This window comes from Grampus griseus (genome assembly GCF_964374135.1).
Source record: "Grampus griseus genome assembly, chromosome: 8".
NCBI classification, from domain to species: domain Eukaryota; kingdom Metazoa; phylum Chordata; class Mammalia; order Artiodactyla; family Delphinidae; genus Grampus; species Grampus griseus.
Window position 1 is genome coordinate 85,406,259 of NC_139002.1, and position 21,156 is coordinate 85,427,414.

Below are 21,156 nucleotides of genomic sequence, written 5' to 3' on the forward strand. Positions count from 1 at the left end.
ATCACTAGTATTATTTCAGACATCTTCATTTCTTGGAAATGCCTTGCGCCAGACTCATTTCATTTAAAAGGAACAGCTGTTTGCAAGTTGAAAGCACACACTAACCCGTTAGAAAACGCTTGAGCCTTTATGAGGCCTTTTTGTCTTTTAAGAGAAAGTCAATTAATTGCCACCAGGTTCCCTTATGCTCAAAGTTGGAACCAAAACCACAGAGCACCCTAAAAAAGGCTTTTCATGTTAGGGTTAGTTCTGTTTCCAAATATGGAGGTTTCTAACTCCACAGCAGTATAAAAGGCTTAGGGGAGTTTGTGTTTATTCATGGATGCCACATGTTGGAGCCTACCTTTAATGAGTATCGCTTGGGATGTCCAGGGGGTTGTATAGCAGATTAATCCCCCAAGACCTTACTGACTACAACCCCCGGTAATTTAAAACACTAATTACTTGGCATTGTATATTACTATGTTATTCCATAAATGCCCAAGAAATTTAGGCTAAGCTACTAGCCACAGGGAAACCTCAAACTGCATGATAAAAATAGCTCTTTATGTTTCACAACAAATTTTGGAACGTATACACTTAAAAAAATCTGGTTAGAGATGGCTTTTCCAGATTTTCAGAATATACCATAACTCTTATTAGATACACAAAAACAGAATATAAAAAAGCCTGGCTAAAAATTTTAAGAGTCTTTGAAGAGGGGGAAAAAATGAACCTTTTTTCCCAATATTCTTATAAGTGACTCAATGATTATAAATTTGTTTTATAAAGAAATATAAAAATGATCAGGTTGATTAGTACAAGATTTTGCCTGAAAATAAAGGGCTACACTTCACATAAAACAAATTACCTAGAAGACATAAAGAATAAAAAAACAAGATTTTTTTTTTAAGAGAAATTTTGTTATCTGAATTATCTATGTCTTTTTGCAAATAGTTTTATTTTGCAAAGCCTGGGGTGAAAAGAAAAGGCTCCAAGGAAAAAAATGTACAGATCATGTTAGTGGAAGTGACAAAAACCTAAACATCTGTGCTACAATAATGGAAGGGAAAATGAATGGGATGAGATAGTTCAGTAAGACCTAAAATAGAAGTTTACTACTTAAAACAGTAAATGGAAATATTTCCTTTGTTTTAAAAATAGTATGTAATTATCCATATCACTTTCAGATATTTGATCACTCACTTCAGTGTTTGCAAAATTTGTTTTCTTTTATACCCCTACACTGCATTTATACATGCATTTAAGAAACTATAGATTAAAAAGCATATTGCATTTTAGAGAAAAATCTGAATAATCACACAGACATGGACCAACATTTATTACAAACAGGAAAAGAGCAGATCTATAAGAAAAGAGTACAGATTTTTTAAAAAAAAGATTGCAAGCTGAAGTATAGAAAAGAAATCTATATAATTAAAATTTTTTCCTGCATTTAAAAATCACATTGCTCAATATATACAAAACATAATACAGTAGTTTAAACTGTTACTTAGAGGAATTAAAACAGTATTGACAGTGGAGAAGTTTATTTCAATTTAGGTCACCCATGTTCCATCCTGAGTTCACTTCCATTTTCCAAGAAGAAAGGTATTTTTAAAAGTCATTTTTCCCAAGTAGAAAGGTTATTTTGAAAAACTGAAATATGTACGTCACAACTCAGTATTTATAAGAAAAGGATTCACATTAAAAAGTTTTTAATAAAAGGCAATCAATTCTCTACATACTTTTATTAAAGAATTACAGCTTTCACAGACAGCAAGATACATTGTTGCTATTACCAGCAGCATTACCTTCTTCATTTCTCCTTCGGCTAACAATAAAAAAAAATCATCCTTTCATAAGAAAATTTCTTATGAATGTGGCCCAATTCAAAACAACTTACTTCTAACACTAAGTTATTTGTAGCTTACAGTATGCTGTCACATTGATTACCTAGCTACATGAAGAGCTACAGAAACCAAAAGGGGAAAGGCAACTTAAAAAATGTAGCAAAACTATAAATTTTCTCAATTTGCTAATATTTAGTGACCCTTCTGACCACTCTAAAAAGGGGTTCTTTAAAGAGCACTTAGGCTCTAAAGGGGTATTTCACTTAACTCTAGTGTTTAAAAACTCCCATTTCTTAAACTCTAAAATATATTGTACTGCAGATTTAAGACTTCTGTATATGAACTAGAGATGTATTAAAATGTTTCCTTTACTAAAACCAAGCAGCAGCAAAACTATTTTCATATCATAACAATTTAGACTCTATACTGCATCACTTTAAGAAGAGCCATACAATTGTTTGCTCTTATGATATGGCTAATAACATTTTGGAATTCAAGAAGAAAGCAAAGAATTTCAAGCAGTTGAGGCAAAATGTGATCTCCTATATCCTATATAATATATACAACATTAAAGTAATTTGGCTTAATTTTGAAATTATGTATGTGTTTTAAATATATAGACGTTGGTCCTAAGGGAATTTTACCTCCAATAAGCAACAAAAATAAAAGTGGGTAATGATTTAAGGATGACATTTTAAAGTTCAAATTTTACACAAGTAGCTTTTTAGCAAGGAGTATTGCTAAATGCTCAGAAATGAGAAAAGGTGATATACTGGCAAATATTAAAAATATCAGACTGGTGTCATTAACTTCTTTACTAAAAATTATTTAGAATATGCTCCCATTTGCAATTGATGTTTCAAGTTTAAAAGTAACCCCCCTACTCCCCAAACCCCTAAAACACACCCCCTTCCTTTGCCACTTTGTTCATAAGTAGGATTTACAAGAAATTTCTCTGGGGAAGCAAATTATCTCATTTTTAAAGATGTATGTATTTTCTCTTAGAAAGGAACTAAATGTATTTGGACTCACACACACTGGTTTAACTGAACATAAAACAATTTTCCCACCATGAAGTACTGAGTTACAACAAATGTATTAACAAAACTTTATTTTCTTGAGAGTGCATACAGGATGTTATGTAAACACTGTTAGTATTATCTTTAAAGACATTCTTATTATTACTTCAGATTTTAATGTATTATAAATATATGTCTTCTTCAGAAATATTAAAGGCCACATTGGGTGATACGGCCAAAGAAAACTTTAGCCCCTCACAGGCTAAACAAAGTACAATTGTGCAAATAAAGAGCAAATTAAGAAAGAGGAAAACATAGCTCAGGATATGCATTTTTAAAATTTGCATTCAATTTAACATCTTAATTCCTAAACCAGAAATATAAAATTTATAAAACACACATATATATTCTTTACCATTTTTTTCTCAAAAGGTGTTTTATACATACATTCATATTTGTGTGTGTATGCGTGTGAAACTGCAAACATTACCAACTAAATCAATCAGGCAACTGCTAACAGCTCTGAAATATTACATGAAATGAGTCTGTTATTTAGACAACTTTCAGCCCTCTGGCATAACATCTGGTCTCAGAATTTTTTTTTAGAATGCAGTTTGTATTTTTAGCTAGGAAATGGGAGAAACAGACTCACTGTGCTTATACTTACAGAATGCAGTATCTAACAGCCAATTTCAGTTTCACTTATGCTATAATAAAATGCATGAATAATACCTGAATATTTGAGAAACTGAAAGAAACTTCTAAAACTCAGAACGTACCACTTCATTATACAAAAACTATCATGTACCAATTATGTTAATTTCTGATGAGCCTGCATATAAGCTAATATGTAAAGTCAAACTGGAATGAAGACCAAGTACAGGTGATCCTGGCTTCAGCACACTTCAGACAGGCCTATTCACTCACCTGGTGAATTCCATGACAGTCTACTCTGATGATTAGATATACTAAAGGAAGGAAATGGTCCCAAAAGATAAGTGATAAAACCTTAAGGATATGCTCTTGGTCCAAAACCACAACCAGACTCCACATAAGGTACAATCTCTCTCACACATACAAACACACAAACACACATACCACATACACAACCACACAGAAAAAATTTAACACACACACAATGTTCCTGCTATTGTCCAGTAATTCCCCGCCTCCCAAAGTAATACAATATAAACTACAGCACAAATACAGTGAGTACACTGTAGCCTCAATTTAAATCTGCTATTGGTTGGGTCCATTTCTGAGGGACACATCACAGGTGACACTGTGTTGTGTTGAAGTCAGTACTGCTGATGACTAAAGCCCTTTGATAGGTCCAAAACAGACCCACATGTTATCAAATTTCAGCTACTGTGGAATATGTTATGACGAGGCTGCAGTGTACTTGATTATGTTGAGAATTTATATTACAAAATTAATACTCAAATAAGAATACTTCTTAAGTCATAAAAAGAAATGGATATCATTTTCAGCTTAATGGGGATATCAACTATTCCCATCTTACCCCTTACATCTCATTAATATATCACCTGAAAAATGACTACTTGGTGCCAACTGTTATCGATACATTCACACTTTATTATCATCTGGATTGCTAATTCCGGTCTTCAAAAATGAACATTTCCCTTCTAATCATAACCAAGAATGGGGCCTTTACTCTTTAAAATAAACATGCCTGACTTCAAATTTCAAGAGAGTTAGAAAGAAAAAAAACAAAAAGTATCATTGGGTAAATTATGATTACATAGGTTTGAGTTCGTATTAGCTTATTCCTGTATAATGTAAACTTTATCCTATAGAAAAACGTTTTTTAAAATTATTGAAGTGCTTACATTTATTGACAAACCATGCATTTTCACAAAATTAAAATCGAAAATAATTTTTCACCTAAAGGTTTCATTTAACCAGAGACACTCAAAATACCCTATGAAACTAAGTTAACATTTCTGTATTTTCTTATAATACCGTTCATATTAGTTTGTAAATAGGAATAAAAAGAAAAATGAGTTCTAAATAAATGACACAGGAGGCAATAAATTGACACATGACAAGTAAATAAAAGGCTAAAGCACTCCAATACCATTGAAACTGTTTTAATGTTGTTGCAACTCCAAAATGCAACAATCATCAGCTTGTAAAGACCGAAATTTCAAAAATTCATTTTAATTACTCCTTCATACCTATTTTACAAAATAAAGGCAAGAGACATTTTAAATCCTCCTTGTCCTAGTTGTGCTATCTATGTTCCTAATTTGTTTTCTATCACTATAGTGTATGTTGCAATTCCCATCAAAAGCTATATAAGAAAAAATAAAATAAAATATTAACCTCTGCTTCAATGTACAGTTTCCAGAATCTGCCAGAACTGGGGAACTGGGCAACAAGGCGTTCATAAGTCTTCCGTGCTTTGTCTATAGGTTGATTCTAAAATTGAAAACCAATAAACAGCATTTACAATGTTAGGATTATAAATGTATTATTTACTGCAGAACCAAGTAGTGTGATTGGACCCATAGAGAAGGAAATGTAATCCTATATCACTAAACCTGTGCCTCTCGAATGAGAATGCTCCAAGCGTCAAGGTCATAGGGATTCTCTTCTAATTTCTTTTCGGCTTTCTTCACTTTCTCTGGGACATACTCAGCTGCCTAGGGAGAAAAAAAAACAATGAACTGAAGTTACTGTTTTAAAAATCTCAGGCCTAATTTAATTCAAGCACAACATATCAGCCCCCAGATGCAGTATCACAGTACAAAGCATAAAAATGTCCTCTTATAAAAGAGGCCTGTGTTTCCTATAATCTATATATACTATCTTATCATAAATCTCTTGCATAATAACAAAATCAAGTGAACACATACTTTTAAAAAACATTTTTAAAACTTAAATAAACCCATCTTTTACATGAAATAATATAGAGCAGCAGTTCTCAAACTTTGTATTCTCAGGACCCCTTTTATTTATACCCTTGAGTATACCAAGGAGCTTTTGTTCATGTGGGTTATTTCAGGATTTACCATATTAGAAATGAAAACTGAGAAAAATGTTAGATATTTATTCGTGTACAAATAACAATAAAATTATTTACATGTTAACATTTTAATGAAAAATAACTTTAAAAATTCAGCGAGATCATGTTACATATATTTGCAAATCTATATAACGTCAGACTTCAAAATACAGCTGGATTTTCTTATCTGCTTCTGCATTCAACCTTCTGCAATATCAACTCATGTAAAAATTCCACTGTAGACTCATGAGATTAACAGTGAAAAACGCAAATAATGTCTTAAATCTATTATGAAACAGTATGAACTCACAGGTCCTCTGAAAGTCTTGGGAACCCACAGGGTCCCTGGACCAACTGAGAAACACTGAGAAACACTGCTATACAGAATTTATCCTGAACCACAAAGAAAAAGCAAGAAATGACACGGAAATTTTATTTTTGATATGAAAGTTTTAAAAGCATGATTTACAAAGTGTATATACAGCATAATGAAAACTATAAAAGAAATCCACAATAAAACAGATTGAAAAGATTGTACTAGAATATTTAGTAGTCATGTCTGGGTGATAGGTGGTAGAAGTACAGGTGAGTTCCCCCCCCCCTTTTAATATTTTCTAAACTCTTTAATAAGGTAGTTTTATTTTTCTTATAGAAATATAATCTTAAAAAATTAATACCTAAAAGAGAAGCTAGGACCTGAGGCATAAATACAAGTATTACTTCTCAAACTGTTGTTCAGAATACTACTGTGTGCCACAAAAAGAAAGTGATACTCAAAAAATTAAGATAAATGTTAATCTGTACTAAGTTTGGTTTTACCTTTTTTGTAGGACTTCTTGAAATCCACAGTATGGCAATAAATATCAGTAACATTCAAGAGGGGATAGAGAGGGAAGCATTGCCCCTAATACCTTTCTTTTTCCTTTTTTTTTTCCCCTTAGTGGCAATTAATATTTCACCAAGCAATTCTGTCAAAATAGCAGTTGGGAAAAAAATTTTCAAGTCATGTGTCTAGGGGAAAAAAATTACCTGGAAGAAGTATACTTTTCTTTGGAATAAATCAGTTTCCACCACTGATAAGTATACATTTATTTGGAAAGAAAACCATGTTTTAAAAGACTAATATAATTTTGTATCAAAATTAGGATATTCAACTAATACACAAGAGCTTTGTAAGTAGCTTGCTTAAACTACTTTAGTTTAGAAACTAAAACTGGAAAAGTTTAATAAAGGAGGACCACTGGTCCCACCCACATATTAGAACATAAAATGACAAATAAAGAGTACTGCAATGGTGATAAATCACCAGATCAGAATGGTTCAAAAAGAGGATATATGGAAAATCAGCAAATAATAAAGGTGGCATTTCAAATCGGAATGTTGGGTTATTCAATGCATGGTGCTAGAATAACTGTATCTATCAAAATAAAGTTGAATTCCTATTTTACCCTTTCTACCAAATTAATTTCAGATAGATCAAGATTTAAACATTAAAAACAAAAACACAAGAACCATTGGAAAATATAGTGAAATGTATCTTTGCCCAGGAAGGCTCTTTAAAAGCCTCTGAAAAGAGTAAACTTAATTCTTAAAGTTTATTTACATTTGTGCATGGGAAAAGTATCACAATGACAGTGAAAAGACGAACTTAAAAAATACCCTCAACACACATGGCAAAGTATTAAATTTATTAATATAAAGTCCAGTCACTAAAAGATCAGAAACTCAAAGAGAAAATGGGCAAAGAATTCGAACAGTTCATAGAAAAAGAACAATGAACTTTAAACACTCGAAAGCAATACAAATGTAAGTCACAAGACAGAGATCAAGGGTGTTTCTGGGTTTTTTTAAAGATTTTTTTTGATGTGGACCATTTTAACATCTTTACTGGAGTATAACTGCTTTACAATGTTGTGTTAGTTTCTGCTGTATAATCAGCTATATGTATACATATATCCCCATATCCCCTCCCTCTTGCGTCTCTCTCCCACCCTCCCTATCCCATCCCTCTAGGTGGTCACAAAGCGCTGACCTGATCTCCACGTGCGATGCAGCTGCTTCCCACTAGCTATCTATTTTACATTTGGTAGTGTATATATGTCAACGCTACTCATTTCGTATGTGGACCATTTTTAAAGTCTTTATTGAATTTGTTACAATATTGCTTCTGTTTTATGTTTTGGTTTTGGGGCCATGCACGTGGGACCTTAGCACCCTGACCAGGGATTGAACCTGCACCCCCTGCATTGTAAGGTTAAGTTTTAAGCACCCACAAAGGTGTTTTATAATTAACATTGCACTGGCAAGGATATATATCAATAGAAACAGACATTCTCGAATTGTTGGCAGGAACAAGCAGTAGTACTGACCAAAATTTAACATGAATATCTGACCCTGAATTCCAGTTCTGACAACTTACCCTACTCTACACGTACACAAAGATGTACACAGGACAGTAATCAGCTATGTGGCTGTTTGTTGTTGTGTAAGACTAGGAATAATTTAAATAATCATGTGTAAAAGAACTGGCTAAATAAATTATGGAATCCGTAGTCACTAAAAGGAACAAAGCAATGCAGCTCTATAAACAGCAACATCAAACAATCTCCATAATAGCTGGTTAAAAAAACAGGAGTGGATGGGGAGACACACACAGCACATACAAGCGTACTTCACACACTGTATACTCTTCTGCTGTTTGAATTTTTACTGTTCACCTGAGAAATATTTGTTCAGTGCCTAGTGTGTGCCAGACATTGCTGAATGGGCACTTGGGATACAACAAAATAAGATTTCTTTCAAACGGTTTACTTCTTGACAAACTTTAAAAATACTTTAAAATAAACTAGGATTCGTAAGATATCAACTATAATATGTTAACGGTAAAATAAGAAGTAAATGTGATACAGGAACTTTAAATCAGGAATTAAAAATCAGCTAAATTAATCAATGCTAACAATTAGTGTTTCAAAGCAGTCTGGTGGGAGGCCAAATCACTCAAATCCACTTGCTGAAAATTAACCTACCAAAATTAGATAATGTATGCCATAATCTGCAAAAGAACAGAGAAACTCAGAAGATAGCATCTAATATCTGACCAGCATAATTGCAGCAAGTATAAATGTCTCCTTACAAAATAAAACAAGCCATTCACTTAGTGATTCTCAACGCTGGCAGCACATCAGAATCACCTGGGGTAAAGGGAATTTAAAAAGATGCTCAAAAAAAAAAACTCTCCAGGAGGTTCTAATGTGCAGCCTCAGTTGAAAATTATGGCTCCCTAGGGATTCCAAACTTTTTTTGTGTGTGCTGCTGAAACTTCCTGCAATCTAGAGAAGCCTATGGCCTTTCTAGGCATAATGTTCTTAAATACACAAAATAAACTATGCAGGATTTCAAAGGAAACCAATTATACTGAAATGTAATTATCAAAATATTTTTAAACAAAGTTTATATTGTAATAAATACTTAACACAACAAAATCTAGTGGCGAGTCTAGTGATGAGTGCCAACAGTACTTTGAATACATCTGTCCCAGTCACACAGCTATTGCTAACGCTACTAGTGTGGTTTCTTGCCTACATTCGTAATAGAAGGAAAGGCTCAATTTCAGTTAGAGATTAGTGAAAACTTTTATTTTGCCCATTCAAGTTCAGAGAACCCCTAAAATTCTATCCACAGACACCTGAGGGAAGAGGTTACCAGGGACCCAAGAACCCCATGGAAAGGATGTTGGATCAGATATTAAAAAAACATCTATTGAGCATCTACTATGTTAGGCATTGTCACTCTTCGTTAAGCAACTGATAACCCCATTTCATAATAAAAAATATAACTAAATTTTACATGAATCTGCCCGAAGTCCAGTTAGAATCCAGCAGAACTATGGCTCAGCTCTTCACAGAATCTCTTATAACCCTAAATGTTTTCCTCTGGACAAGGATGTAGTTAAATATTCATAAAACAATCTATTTAGATAATTCTCAATCAATTAATTAACAACAGAAGGTAACCAAAATGGCCAAGAGTATCCTCTGGTAGTTAAAGGCCACATTTAATTCTCACAATAAAAAGTCATCCATCACCACAGCTATGAGTCAATTGGCTAACCAAGAGCATAACATTTTTGTTTTGTGGCCTGGTTACCACACTGCTGTAAAGCAAATGAAAATTGAACAGTTTTCTAGTATCCACAAGGAGACTGAGTCTCCATAAGGAATGGACTTGTAATATTATTTCCTGAATCTGTTGCCAGATCAGAGAAATAGGTCACTTTAAGAAAACTTGTTCCAAGTTTTCAGTGCCCATTTGTAATGGAATGAGGTCAGAACTCTCCTTAGTTATAGCAAAAGAAGAGCCGTCTCATGCTTACATGTCCCAAAAACATTACCATAAAGAAACGCTATCAAAATCCAGCTTTTGTCTTTGGAATATCTGTAATCCCATTATCATTCTTCAGGGGGATGATAATGGGGAGTAGGATGGGCCCCAAATCAAATGAGCAAAACAAAAGCTGGACTAGTTCAGTTCCCAAGGCATGCACATTTAATGATACTAGTAGGACAGTGGGAACTTCTTTGATTTGCACAATTTTAAAAACCAGAAAAATAACACAACTGTAAGGAGCATACACATACACACCAACATATACTATTTCAAACGGGTACAAAAATCAGAAAAAATTGTGAAGTAGACGACGGACTTTTTTTTGTATAAGGCGAAAATGTTGCTGGGGAACTACCTCCAGTACCTGTTCTATGAACTGTTTTTCTAGTCGTAGTGTACTGCTAAAATATCAACTTTTCTATGTGAATAATAACCCGTGTACAACTGGCTTAAAGTATGGAGATAGGATACATTATACATGTTTGACCTTTTTCATTTTTAATAATGGCTTTATTAAGACATAATCACATTCCATACAATTCACTCATTTAAAGTGTAAGATTCAATGGCTTAAATTTAGTATATTCACCATCATAATAAATTTTAAAACATTTTTATCACCCTAAATAAAAACCGGTACCCATTAACAGGCAATCCCGTTTCCCAATCCCCCTAGCCCTAGGCAACCACCAATCTACTTTGTTTCTATAGATGTGCAGGTATTTCATGTAAATGATATCATGCAATGTGTTTTGTTTCTGACTTTCACTTTGCATGTTTGCAAGGTTCATGCTTATCATATATCAGTACTTTCCTTTCTATTGCTAAGTATTCCATTGCATGGATATCCCACATTTTATTATTAATCAGGTGATGGACATTTGGATTATTTCCAGTTTTTGAGTGGAATTCGTTTTGTGTTTTCTTTTTACTTAGGTATATACCTAGAAGTGAAATTGCTAGGTCAAAAAGCAAACCTCTGCATAACATTTTGAAGAACTGCCAGACTGTTTTCCAAAGCGATTGAACCATTTTACAGTCCCACCAGTGTGAGGGCTCCAATTTCTCTACATCCCCACCAACACTTGTTATTATCCATCTTTTTGATGAGTATAACCATCCGAGCAGGTAAAGTGATAACTCATTGTGGTTTTGATCTTTATTTCCCTGGTGGCTAATGAAGTTCAGCACTTTTCATGTTCTTATTGGCTTTCGTATATATTTAGAGAAGGGTCTTTTCAGATTGCTTGCCATTTTTAATTCTTTTTTGTTATTGCACTGCAAGAGTCCTTTACATATTATATACTAGTCCTTTATTGGATATACGATATACAAAAATTTTCTCCCATTCACCTGGTTGTCTTTTTACTTTCTATATTTAACCTTTTGTTTTGTGAAGCTAACTCAGAAATAGAACTTATGACATTGTCTCACAGGCTCCTTTCAACAGTTCTCAAACTTCTTATAAAGAATCACTTTGCACTCTTAAAAATGAGGACCCAGAGACTATTTTTAAAATGTGGGGGTTAAATCAACATTATCATACTAAAAATTAAAACTGTAAAGATTTTAATGTGTTAATTCATTTAAAATAAACTTCTATTTTAAAATATTTTCCAAAATTTAAAAAAAATAGTGAAAATGGCGCTGTTTTACATTTTTCTGATCTCTTTAATGTCTGGCTGAATAGAAGACATCTGCTTCTGCTTTCAACCTTTTGCAATATATTGTTTTTGATGAAGTATAAGACCACAAAACTACAATTATGTAGTTGGAAAAGGGAGCAACATTTTTAATAGCCTTTTCGTATAACTGTGGATATGTCATGTAGCCTCTGGGAAACCGAGTTAAGCTGCAAACCACTTTCTTTCTATACGATAGCTTAATTTATATCAGGTGGTTGTTAATGGCGTGTGGTGTGGAGAAGTGACAGACACTATTATATTAATGATTAAATAATTTATAATCTAATTTAATTCCTTCTTTCCATTTCCACAAGGGAAGTAAAACCTGGACAGGAAAAAAAGGGTACTTCTCTTTCTCCAAATAGCTATTTTTGTGGTAAATGGGGGAGGGTGTTATGCTGGAGGTCATATGGAAATTAAGTTAAACAAGAGGTCAGTGAAAATTTAAACCAAGTGATAAACATCAAAAGTATGCAGGGAGGAATGCAGTAAATTAAAGGATGTAAACCTATATTAGCTTTTTGACCAAGATTTTTGCTGGGTTTTGCAACAGAACAAGCAGAGAAGAGTCTCAAAACTAGTTTTGTAATGAGTACTTTCCACTATTAAGGATAATGAGTGACTAAATATAGTAGGGAGAGAAAAATCAGTAAAAATACTATCAAAGGCCTAACCATCCTCAAATAATCTGCAATTTTTTCCTCCATTTATTTATTTATTTATTTATTATTATTATTATTTTTTTGCGGTACACGGGCCTCTCACTGTTGTGGCCTCTCCCGTTGCGAAGCCCAGGCTCCGGACGCGCAGGTTCAGCGGCCATGGCCCACGGGCCCAGCCGCTCCGCGGCATGCGGGGCCTTCCCGGACCGGGGAACAAACCCGTGTCCCCTGCATCGGCAGGCGGACTCTCAACCACTGCGCCACCAGGGAAGCCCTCTCCATTTATTTTATCAATGTATTCAAAACCAACTTTGAAGGTCCAAGTAGCTTCAATCCCTAACCTAAGTGATTTGCAAACTTTCATTTACATAAAAATCACATGTGATACTCATTTCCAATGAAGATTCTCAGCCTCACCTACAGAATCTATTACATTGATAGTACGTCTGAAATTGAGGTATAGGCACCTATACATTTTTTTTTTTTTTTTTTTGCGGTACGCGGGCCTCTCACTGCTGCGGCCTCTCCCATTGCGGAGCACAGGCTCCAGACGCGCAGGCTCAGCGGCCATGGCTCACGGGCCCAGCAGCTCCGCGGCATTTGGGATCCTCCCGGACCGGGGCACGAACCTGTGTGCCCTGCATCAGAAGGCGGACTCTCAACCACTGCGCCACCAGGGAAGCCCGGCACCTATACTTTTATAAAGCACCTAAGTGAATGTGATGCAATGGACCATGGACTCCATTCTGAGAAACACCACCTAATCCATCTGTTCTGTAAATATATTTTTTTCCAAATGTGGTGTTTCCTCAAAAATAAAGTGGAATCAGACCTAAGTCATTCCTTTTGTTGTTGCTGTTAAAACATTAAGAAAACTGCAAATACATACATTCCAACTCTTAAGTCTGTCTTGGTAGTCTTTTTTCAAAGTTAAAAGTAGACTAGGGTAGCGCTCTGCAAGACTATCTGCAAGTAATAACTGAGTCGATTCATATGCCTAGAGAATTAAGCATTTTATGTGACAGATGACATTAATACTGGACGCCAGCTTAGTCCTATGTTCCTTTACCAATGCAACAAAACTCTAGTAGATGTTTTTTGTGAATGAATCTGAATATGTATCCTGTATATAATCCATTCAAACCTTCCAAAGACTAAAATCTACTAAACATGCAAACAATTCAAAAACTTAAAGAAAAAATAGGCTAATGGTTATTGGTCTAAATAATTATACTTATCATATTTGCTTATTAAATTTGTTTATTCATCCCCCAGGAAACAAACAGCTACAAACTATAAATAAAAGTCTTAATATTTTAGAATTTGAAAAATGCAGCTTCAGACCAGGAGTAGCCAAAATATTAATTCACTTGATAAACTAAGTGAAACATTAGAAAACAACAATTAGACACAGCTTTACGCTTCTGGTTTTATTCAATATTTACTGCTGATTATAACCTATCCATTAATCTAAAAATAAACATTTGTTTAACTAAAATCTATTTTAAAATCAATTCTCACACCATTACCAACTGTTCAGTAAAAACAAAAAGACTCAAATTCACAACTAGGTCTTGTCTAAAGAGGAATAAAGATTTAGAGACAATGGCAGAAAAGCTTAAAACTATGAACTGTTTTTTCCAATCATCCACTGAATAGGTACAAACATCTGAACAGATTTTGCCATTCTGGAAGGTCTACCTAGGATGTAAATTTCTGTATTCCTAATGCTGAGGGAATGCAATCTCTTCTAACACAATCTCCTTCTGTTGTACTTCTCAGGAAAACCAATATTTCTGTAAACACAGATCAATCTCTCTTAGGAATAATTACTGCCAAATAGAGTATTCTATGTAGTCAGTTTCCTCAAGAAGTATTAACAATAAGATCAAATCAAATTTGCCTGCCCCAAACTATTATACTAAGTATCTTAAAATAGGAGGGGGGAAAAAGTAGGAAAGGCTATTACAGAAAGCTTTTGTTAACAACAGATAAGAATAATTGGATCCAAAGAACACACTGTTGTTATAACATATATTCTTGGCCTTTCCCTCCCTCTTCTAACCTCCACACACATCCACTTGGGTTTAAAATTGGCACTATTTCCCTTTAAGCCCTACTAGGTATTAATGGTTACTCAACAAAATAAATCAGGTTTCAACATTGAGTGTTTCATCTTTCTTTCCTCATTAGTAAGTATATAATCGAACACATATTTTTCATATTTTCTATATCTTACTAAACTTATTTTTCACCCAAAGCAAAACAATTATTTATGGCCCTAAATTCCCCTTTTGTTAAGAATTATTGGCAATTAATTTGTGCTCCTTCAAGTCATGCAATTTTTCCGAAGTAAGGATCATTCTTTTTATACTTTAGGCCTTCCTAATTCTAGAATAGGCTATGAATTGTTTGAAAACTCAAATCTTATTCCTAAAACACAAAAGTGTAGAAACAGAATTTTAGGGACTTAAAGGTTCATGGGAATTGACTTGGCCAAATACATATAACAAAACTTGAGAAACCATTCACTCTTATGCCCCAAAATATTTTACTTTGTATTAATTATTAACAATAATTATAAGCACCTGTATTCCCAAAAGATACAATTCTTTAAAATTTTGTAACATATAGCCTGAATGCAAAAATTTATCCATTTATTTAGTGAACACCTTTAATTATCAAAACAGTGTTTCTAGGTTTTTAAGGTGCAATGGTGAATAACTAAGGCAGCCTTTCAACTCAAAACCCAGTGGAGAAACTCTAACCAATAGCCTATTAAATTCTGTAGAGGTGATGCACAAGGTAAAATGGAGTGAAGAATGAGATCAGAAGTTGAATCAAGCAGTAAAAAAAAAATGTACACGATAAAAATATAGCCATAATTCCACACGGGAACCAGATGTGCTTTTGTTAGGGGGAAAACCTAACAAAACCTATATGCAGGTGGTTTTGTCACCATTAAACTGACAAAAACAGTAAACACGAAGCTCCAGAAGAATACGCACCAAAACTGCAAGGTAATTTAAATAGCCCTCTAAATGTAAAACAGAACTTCCTTACAAGAGTTAAAAAAAAAAAAAAATCACAATAAACCTTAGCTGTGATTTTGCTTGTCTACAATCACTTCCCTCTTTCATACAGCACAAGTCTAGAGATTCAGTACGAAGAAAGGACCATCTATATTTTTGAATAACAAATTTAAGATATTATCAGGTTTACTGAACAAAACTTTTTTTTGAGTTTCAATGCTAACCAGCTAAAATAAATCTGTAATTCATATCTCACAGGATTCTTTCTCTATCCCACCCTTACCATCTTTCCAAAGCAAATCCATGATTCAGAGTGGTTTTGATGTTTTTCTTATTATTCTTCAGTTTTGTTTAGTCTTTTTTTTCCTTGTCCATCATCTCATTTTTCCTCTAAATTTTCATTAACTGTTGCCTTACACATCAAGCGAGCTGATTCCTATTTTTGATCATGTCACTTTTTAAGGTATCATTTAATTACCATTTCAGTTAAAGTTGAATAATACAGCATCTGCGATTTGCTTCAAAGTAATAGAGGTGGGGAGAGTAAGTGAAAGTATGGAGAAAACATGTTTTGCTGTGAGTTGAAGCTCTATGATAGAAACATCATACGTTATACTATTCTTTTTTTCTTGCATGTTTGAAATGTATCTTTAAAGAGTTTAAAAGATTATATGAAGATAACTATCTGTTGATCATCAGATGTCAAAACATGTCTTACTGACTGATGGAAAAAATATATAGCATATAGGAGGCACCATAAAGGCTAGGACAAGTTAAGCATTTAAAAAACAAAAAAAAGAAAAGAAAAAGAAAAGGTTATAGCTGATTTTAACATAGTAAATACAGAGAAACCCCATGAATCCACAGCTATCCTCAATCTTTTAAAAGGAGGGGAAAAGAAAAAAGGAATTTCATCTTTGAGGAAAAAATATGAGCCAGTAAGTAGAGACAGAATAGGATTTTTTTAAAAACCACCATTTGCCACTTTCAAGGAAACAACTGATTTATTTAAAGATTATCAATTGATGATAAATAACTAGATAAAAGGTTATTGAGGAACACAGTTATCAACCCACAGATTACTAACTGCAAAGGGGAAAATAATCCTTTACAATGAAGAGATCCAGCAGTCATTACCCTAACCCTGACCAAGTGAGCAAACTTAACCATTACTAACACTGGAACCTAGCATGAAGTGCCTTTTGATGTGATGTTATAAAGTATTCTACACAAAAATATTTAACCTGAATACTATCAAAGCTCTGAGTTTAGACATAACCATAATTTTCAGGAAATACAGAAGATGAGGGGACAAGTTAAATGACACCACACAAACACAAATCAAATAAGCCCAGACATAAAATGAGAAGTTCTGCAAGAGAACTGTTCTGGATTCTTCAAATAGACAATAAATATCCTAGGGGAGAAAAAAGAAGAACGATTCAAGAGACATAACCAAATGATGCAACTAACCTAGACTAGATTCTGATTTTTTTTAATTTAATTTAATTTTTTTACATAGCAGGTTCTTATTAGTTATCCATTTTATACATATTAGTGTAGATTCTGATTTTTAAAATAATAAAACCCTATGAATCACATTCTTAGGACTTACTTTTAGTAATGATACGGTATTGCTATTAATTTTCTTAGGTGGGAAATGGTATAATGGTTATATAACAGCAATAATGCCTTATACTGTATAAGAGAATGCTGAAATAAGGGGGGCTGAATATGTCACTTACTTTCAAATAAATATATACAAGGAGATAAAGCAAATATGGCAAAACACTCAACAACTGTCGATTCTAGGTGAAGAACTGTACTGCAGTTGTTCACTGCACTTTTCCTTGTCCTAAACTTTACACATAAAAACTTTTGGGTGAAATTTTTTTCTTTAAATTTTTACCACCTTCGCTCCCACTTAAAACACCACAGTTCTGAAATGAAAGGTCATGGCAACATTTCAGTGTGTTTACAATTTTAGATAAATTTAAAAATTAACAATGAATTCGGGAAGCTTTCAATGAACACCTCAGTACATTACTCCTCCTCTACTTTCAGGTGACAAAACATGAGCCCAGAAAAAGGGTAGGTATACAAAAACAGACTTGACATAACGATTTTAAGACTTGGCATTCTTGGGCATTCTAACAGCATGTAAAATGTAAATACTGTGAAAATTTCAGGACTGAAATCAGTCGACGAGCAAACACAAAATTCAGTTTAGCCAAACTTTCCCGACATAATAAAATTTACAGTCACCCTATTCAATAGGAACACGCCAGTTCTGCCTCATCTCTGTCAACCTCCAAGAACAGCCCCCACGTTAAAAGCTGGGGACTTCAAAAACGAAAACCTAAGTGTATTTCGTTTCTATGGCAATGGGAAATTTCAGGAAATTGAGACTGCAGTCTAGCTAGCCTCCATTTTAAAAACTATTTACCTAAACATACCAGACTTGAAACGAAAATTGACAGCTTCCATAAAACACCAGTTTCCTCTTTCAAACTCAAAGGTAAATACTATCCTACAAAATTCTGAATAATGAGCAAAAGAAACAAATCATTTAATTAAGAATCTGAATTTTAAAATACTTAGATATCACATATCCAGTACTAAAAAACAGATGCTTTTACTTACAGTGGCCCAAACATACTTCTCATTTCCGATTTATCAAATTCTACACTTACTTGTTTCGTTGGAAAAATGAAAATGAAATGCTGACAGAAGAAAGGGAAGGAGCAGGAGAAAGCCACAAAATTCCCAAATCTTAGCATAACGATGCTCTTACTCCTAAACTGCTTCCTTCTTCATTCGCTCATGCAAAAGTCTATTTCTCCAGGTTAGTTTCATCTTAAATTACTTCTCAAACCTTTTTCTGGGTACAGTATATATCGGAAAGGCGGTGAAGGGAACACTGTCAAGTTCTTCGAAAACAGCGAGTACACGTTAAAACAATCAATTCCTAACCCCTTAACACCAAAATGGTATTAAAGGAAGGACTCTCACCGGAGAAGTCCCATGAATCTAAACAGGACGAAGTAGCTTCCTCGCTATTGTCTAAATCAAATATTTGTTCATCTTAACGCCTAAGACAGAGAAGCCAAAAAAGTTTTAAATCTCAGTCAGATCTTGCTCCCCATTACCACCGTACTTCTGAACCCTGTCTTTCGGGTTCATTAGACCCTTGATTTCTCCTCAGCGAACATGGCTGGAGAACTCGGACGAACAGAGACGGAGAGAGAAGAGGTCGCCACGAGGCCCCACCACTCTCCTTCCTCACCTGCTCCGTGGCTCCGTCTCCTGACATGGCCTCAGACGACTAGAACGTGCGAACTGGCCCGCGATGCCAAGCTACAAAAGAAAAATTAAACTAAAAACCACCCCCAAACAACTAAAATTGCCCCCTGCCCTGCGGAGCCAGACCGCCAACAAGAACCGCCACCGCCCACTCAGATATGAATTAAAATGGCTGCGCCCGGGCCGGCCAAGGAGGGGTGTGTGGCTTCTGCATTAACTTCCGGGGCAGAGGGCGGAGTTAAGAGAGCAAAATCATCGATTACTCAACCGCGCAGAAGCAGAAATATCCCAGGGGGCGGGCCCAATGCAAGCGCGGGACGTCACGGCCTTCGAGTAGAGAGGCTGTTGCTGAGCGAGCTGCAACCGGCTGGGAGGCGGGAAACTGTTTTCCACGGAGGCTCGCGCGCCTTTTGGAATTTAATTATCAAGCTGTGGAGCGCGCCTCTTCACTGTTGAAGTCTGCAAATCGGTTCAGTTCAGGCAAGCTGGCCATCTTATTGAGCAATGCTAAGTGTTAAATGCTTCCTATATTTTGGAGATAAGGAATCTATGAAGTTTTCTATGGTCTCAGCTAATGCTCTTCACGCTTTTGCGGTATTAAAGGGACAGATCAAGCCCATCTTAATTTATCCGTCACCGTTTACTCATGTGTCTAAGGTTTGAAGTGAGTAAGGCCCAGGTTTTAAGCTCAGCATCCCACCATGGTTCTTGATAATAGCGCTTCGGCTCTGGAGCCAGCCTGCATTCATTTGAAACCTGGCGTCATCTCTCGCTAGATGGGTAACCGTGGGCAATTAAACATCTCTGTGCCTCAGTTTCCTTGCCTATAATTACGAGTAATAATAATACCTGCTTTTTTTTTTTTGCTGTACGCGGGCCTCTCACTGTTGTGGCCTCTCCCGTTGCGGAGCACAGGCTCCGAACGCGCAGGCTCAGCGGCCATGGCTCACGGGCCCAGCCGCTCCGCGGCATGTGGGATCTTCCCGGACCAGGGCACGAACCCGTGTCCTCTGCATCAGCAGGCAGACTCTCAACCACTCCGCCACCAGGGAAGCCCAATACCTGCTTTTTTCTTACCGCTTCACGAGGCTTGCAGGATCTGAGTTCCCCCATCAGGGATGAAACCTGCACTCTCAGCAGTGTAAGTGTGGAGTCCTAACCACGGGACTGCCAGGGAATTCCCAGTACCTGCAATTTAAATAAGTTATACATGTAAAAGTGCTTGGAACTGTACTTGGCATAGTCCAAGATTAAGTGAGAGCAGGTCTTCTCAAACTCTTTTACCTTCAAGCATCATCATAAGACTTATAACACCCTATCGTCTACAGTGGCCAATGGTCCAAAGTAAACTATTCAGCCTTTCCCATACACTCCTTATTCTTTTCAGTCTCCCATGCCTCTGCTCATATTTCCACCTCTGCCCTTTCCACAGCCTGAATTCTTTTTTTTGTTGTTTAACATCTTTATTGGAGTATAATTGCTTTACAATGGTGTGTTAGTTTCTGCTGTATAACAAAGTGAATCAGCTATACATAAACATATATCCCCCGTATCTCCTCCCTCTTATGTGTCCTTCCCACCCCTCTAGGTGGTCACAAAGCACTGAGCTTATCTCCCTGTGCTGTGTGGCTCCTTCCCACTAGCTATCTATTTTACATTTTACAGCCTGAATTCTTACACTTCCAAGAAATCAGACACATGAGCAAAGGGTGTATATTACAGATGTTTATTGCACCATCCAACAATAGAGGACTAGTTAAACACTGTAATCCCTCCCTCTCTCTTATCCTCTGTAGCTCCCTTATCCTATGTTCCAAGACCCCCAGTGGATGCCTGAAACAGGGGGTAGTACCAAACCCTATATATACTATTTTTTCCTGTACATACCTATGTTATCATAGTTTAATTTATAAATTATGAACAATAGAAGATTAACAACAATAATAAAATAGAACAATTATAACAACAAACTGGTAAAAGTTACGTGAATTGTGCTCTTTTGTGCACGTGCGCTTTATCTCTCGCAGAATATCTAATTGTACAAAGTTAATGCCTTTTCCACCTTAACTAAGCAGTTACCACGTACTATGGCCATAACCTTTGTAATTTGAGGTGCAACAGCAAAAGTAGCATGAATTTATTTTTCCTTCTTCACCATTTCACAGGTACAGGATTTGTTCTTCCATGGACCTGAGCAACCTCAGAACAT

General features: G+C 35.2%; 1 protein-coding gene across 1 annotated transcript in view; it reads right to left on the reverse strand.

The window, feature by feature from the left end:
• CSTF3 (cleavage stimulation factor subunit 3) overlaps positions 1-19,110 on the reverse strand; it is a 70,176-nt gene extending 51,066 nt beyond the window's left edge. The window contains exons 1-3 of the mRNA XM_082661263.1: positions 18,931-19,110; positions 5,416-5,517; positions 5,198-5,293 (exon numbers count right to left, since the gene is read on the reverse strand). Coding sequence (XP_082517389.1) covers positions 5,198-5,293; positions 5,416-5,517; positions 18,931-18,957 — 225 coding nt within the window. The 5' untranslated portion in view covers positions 18,958-19,110. The remainder of the gene's footprint in view (positions 1-5,197; positions 5,294-5,415; positions 5,518-18,930) is intronic.
• Positions 19,111-21,156: the final 2,046 nt, after the last annotated feature.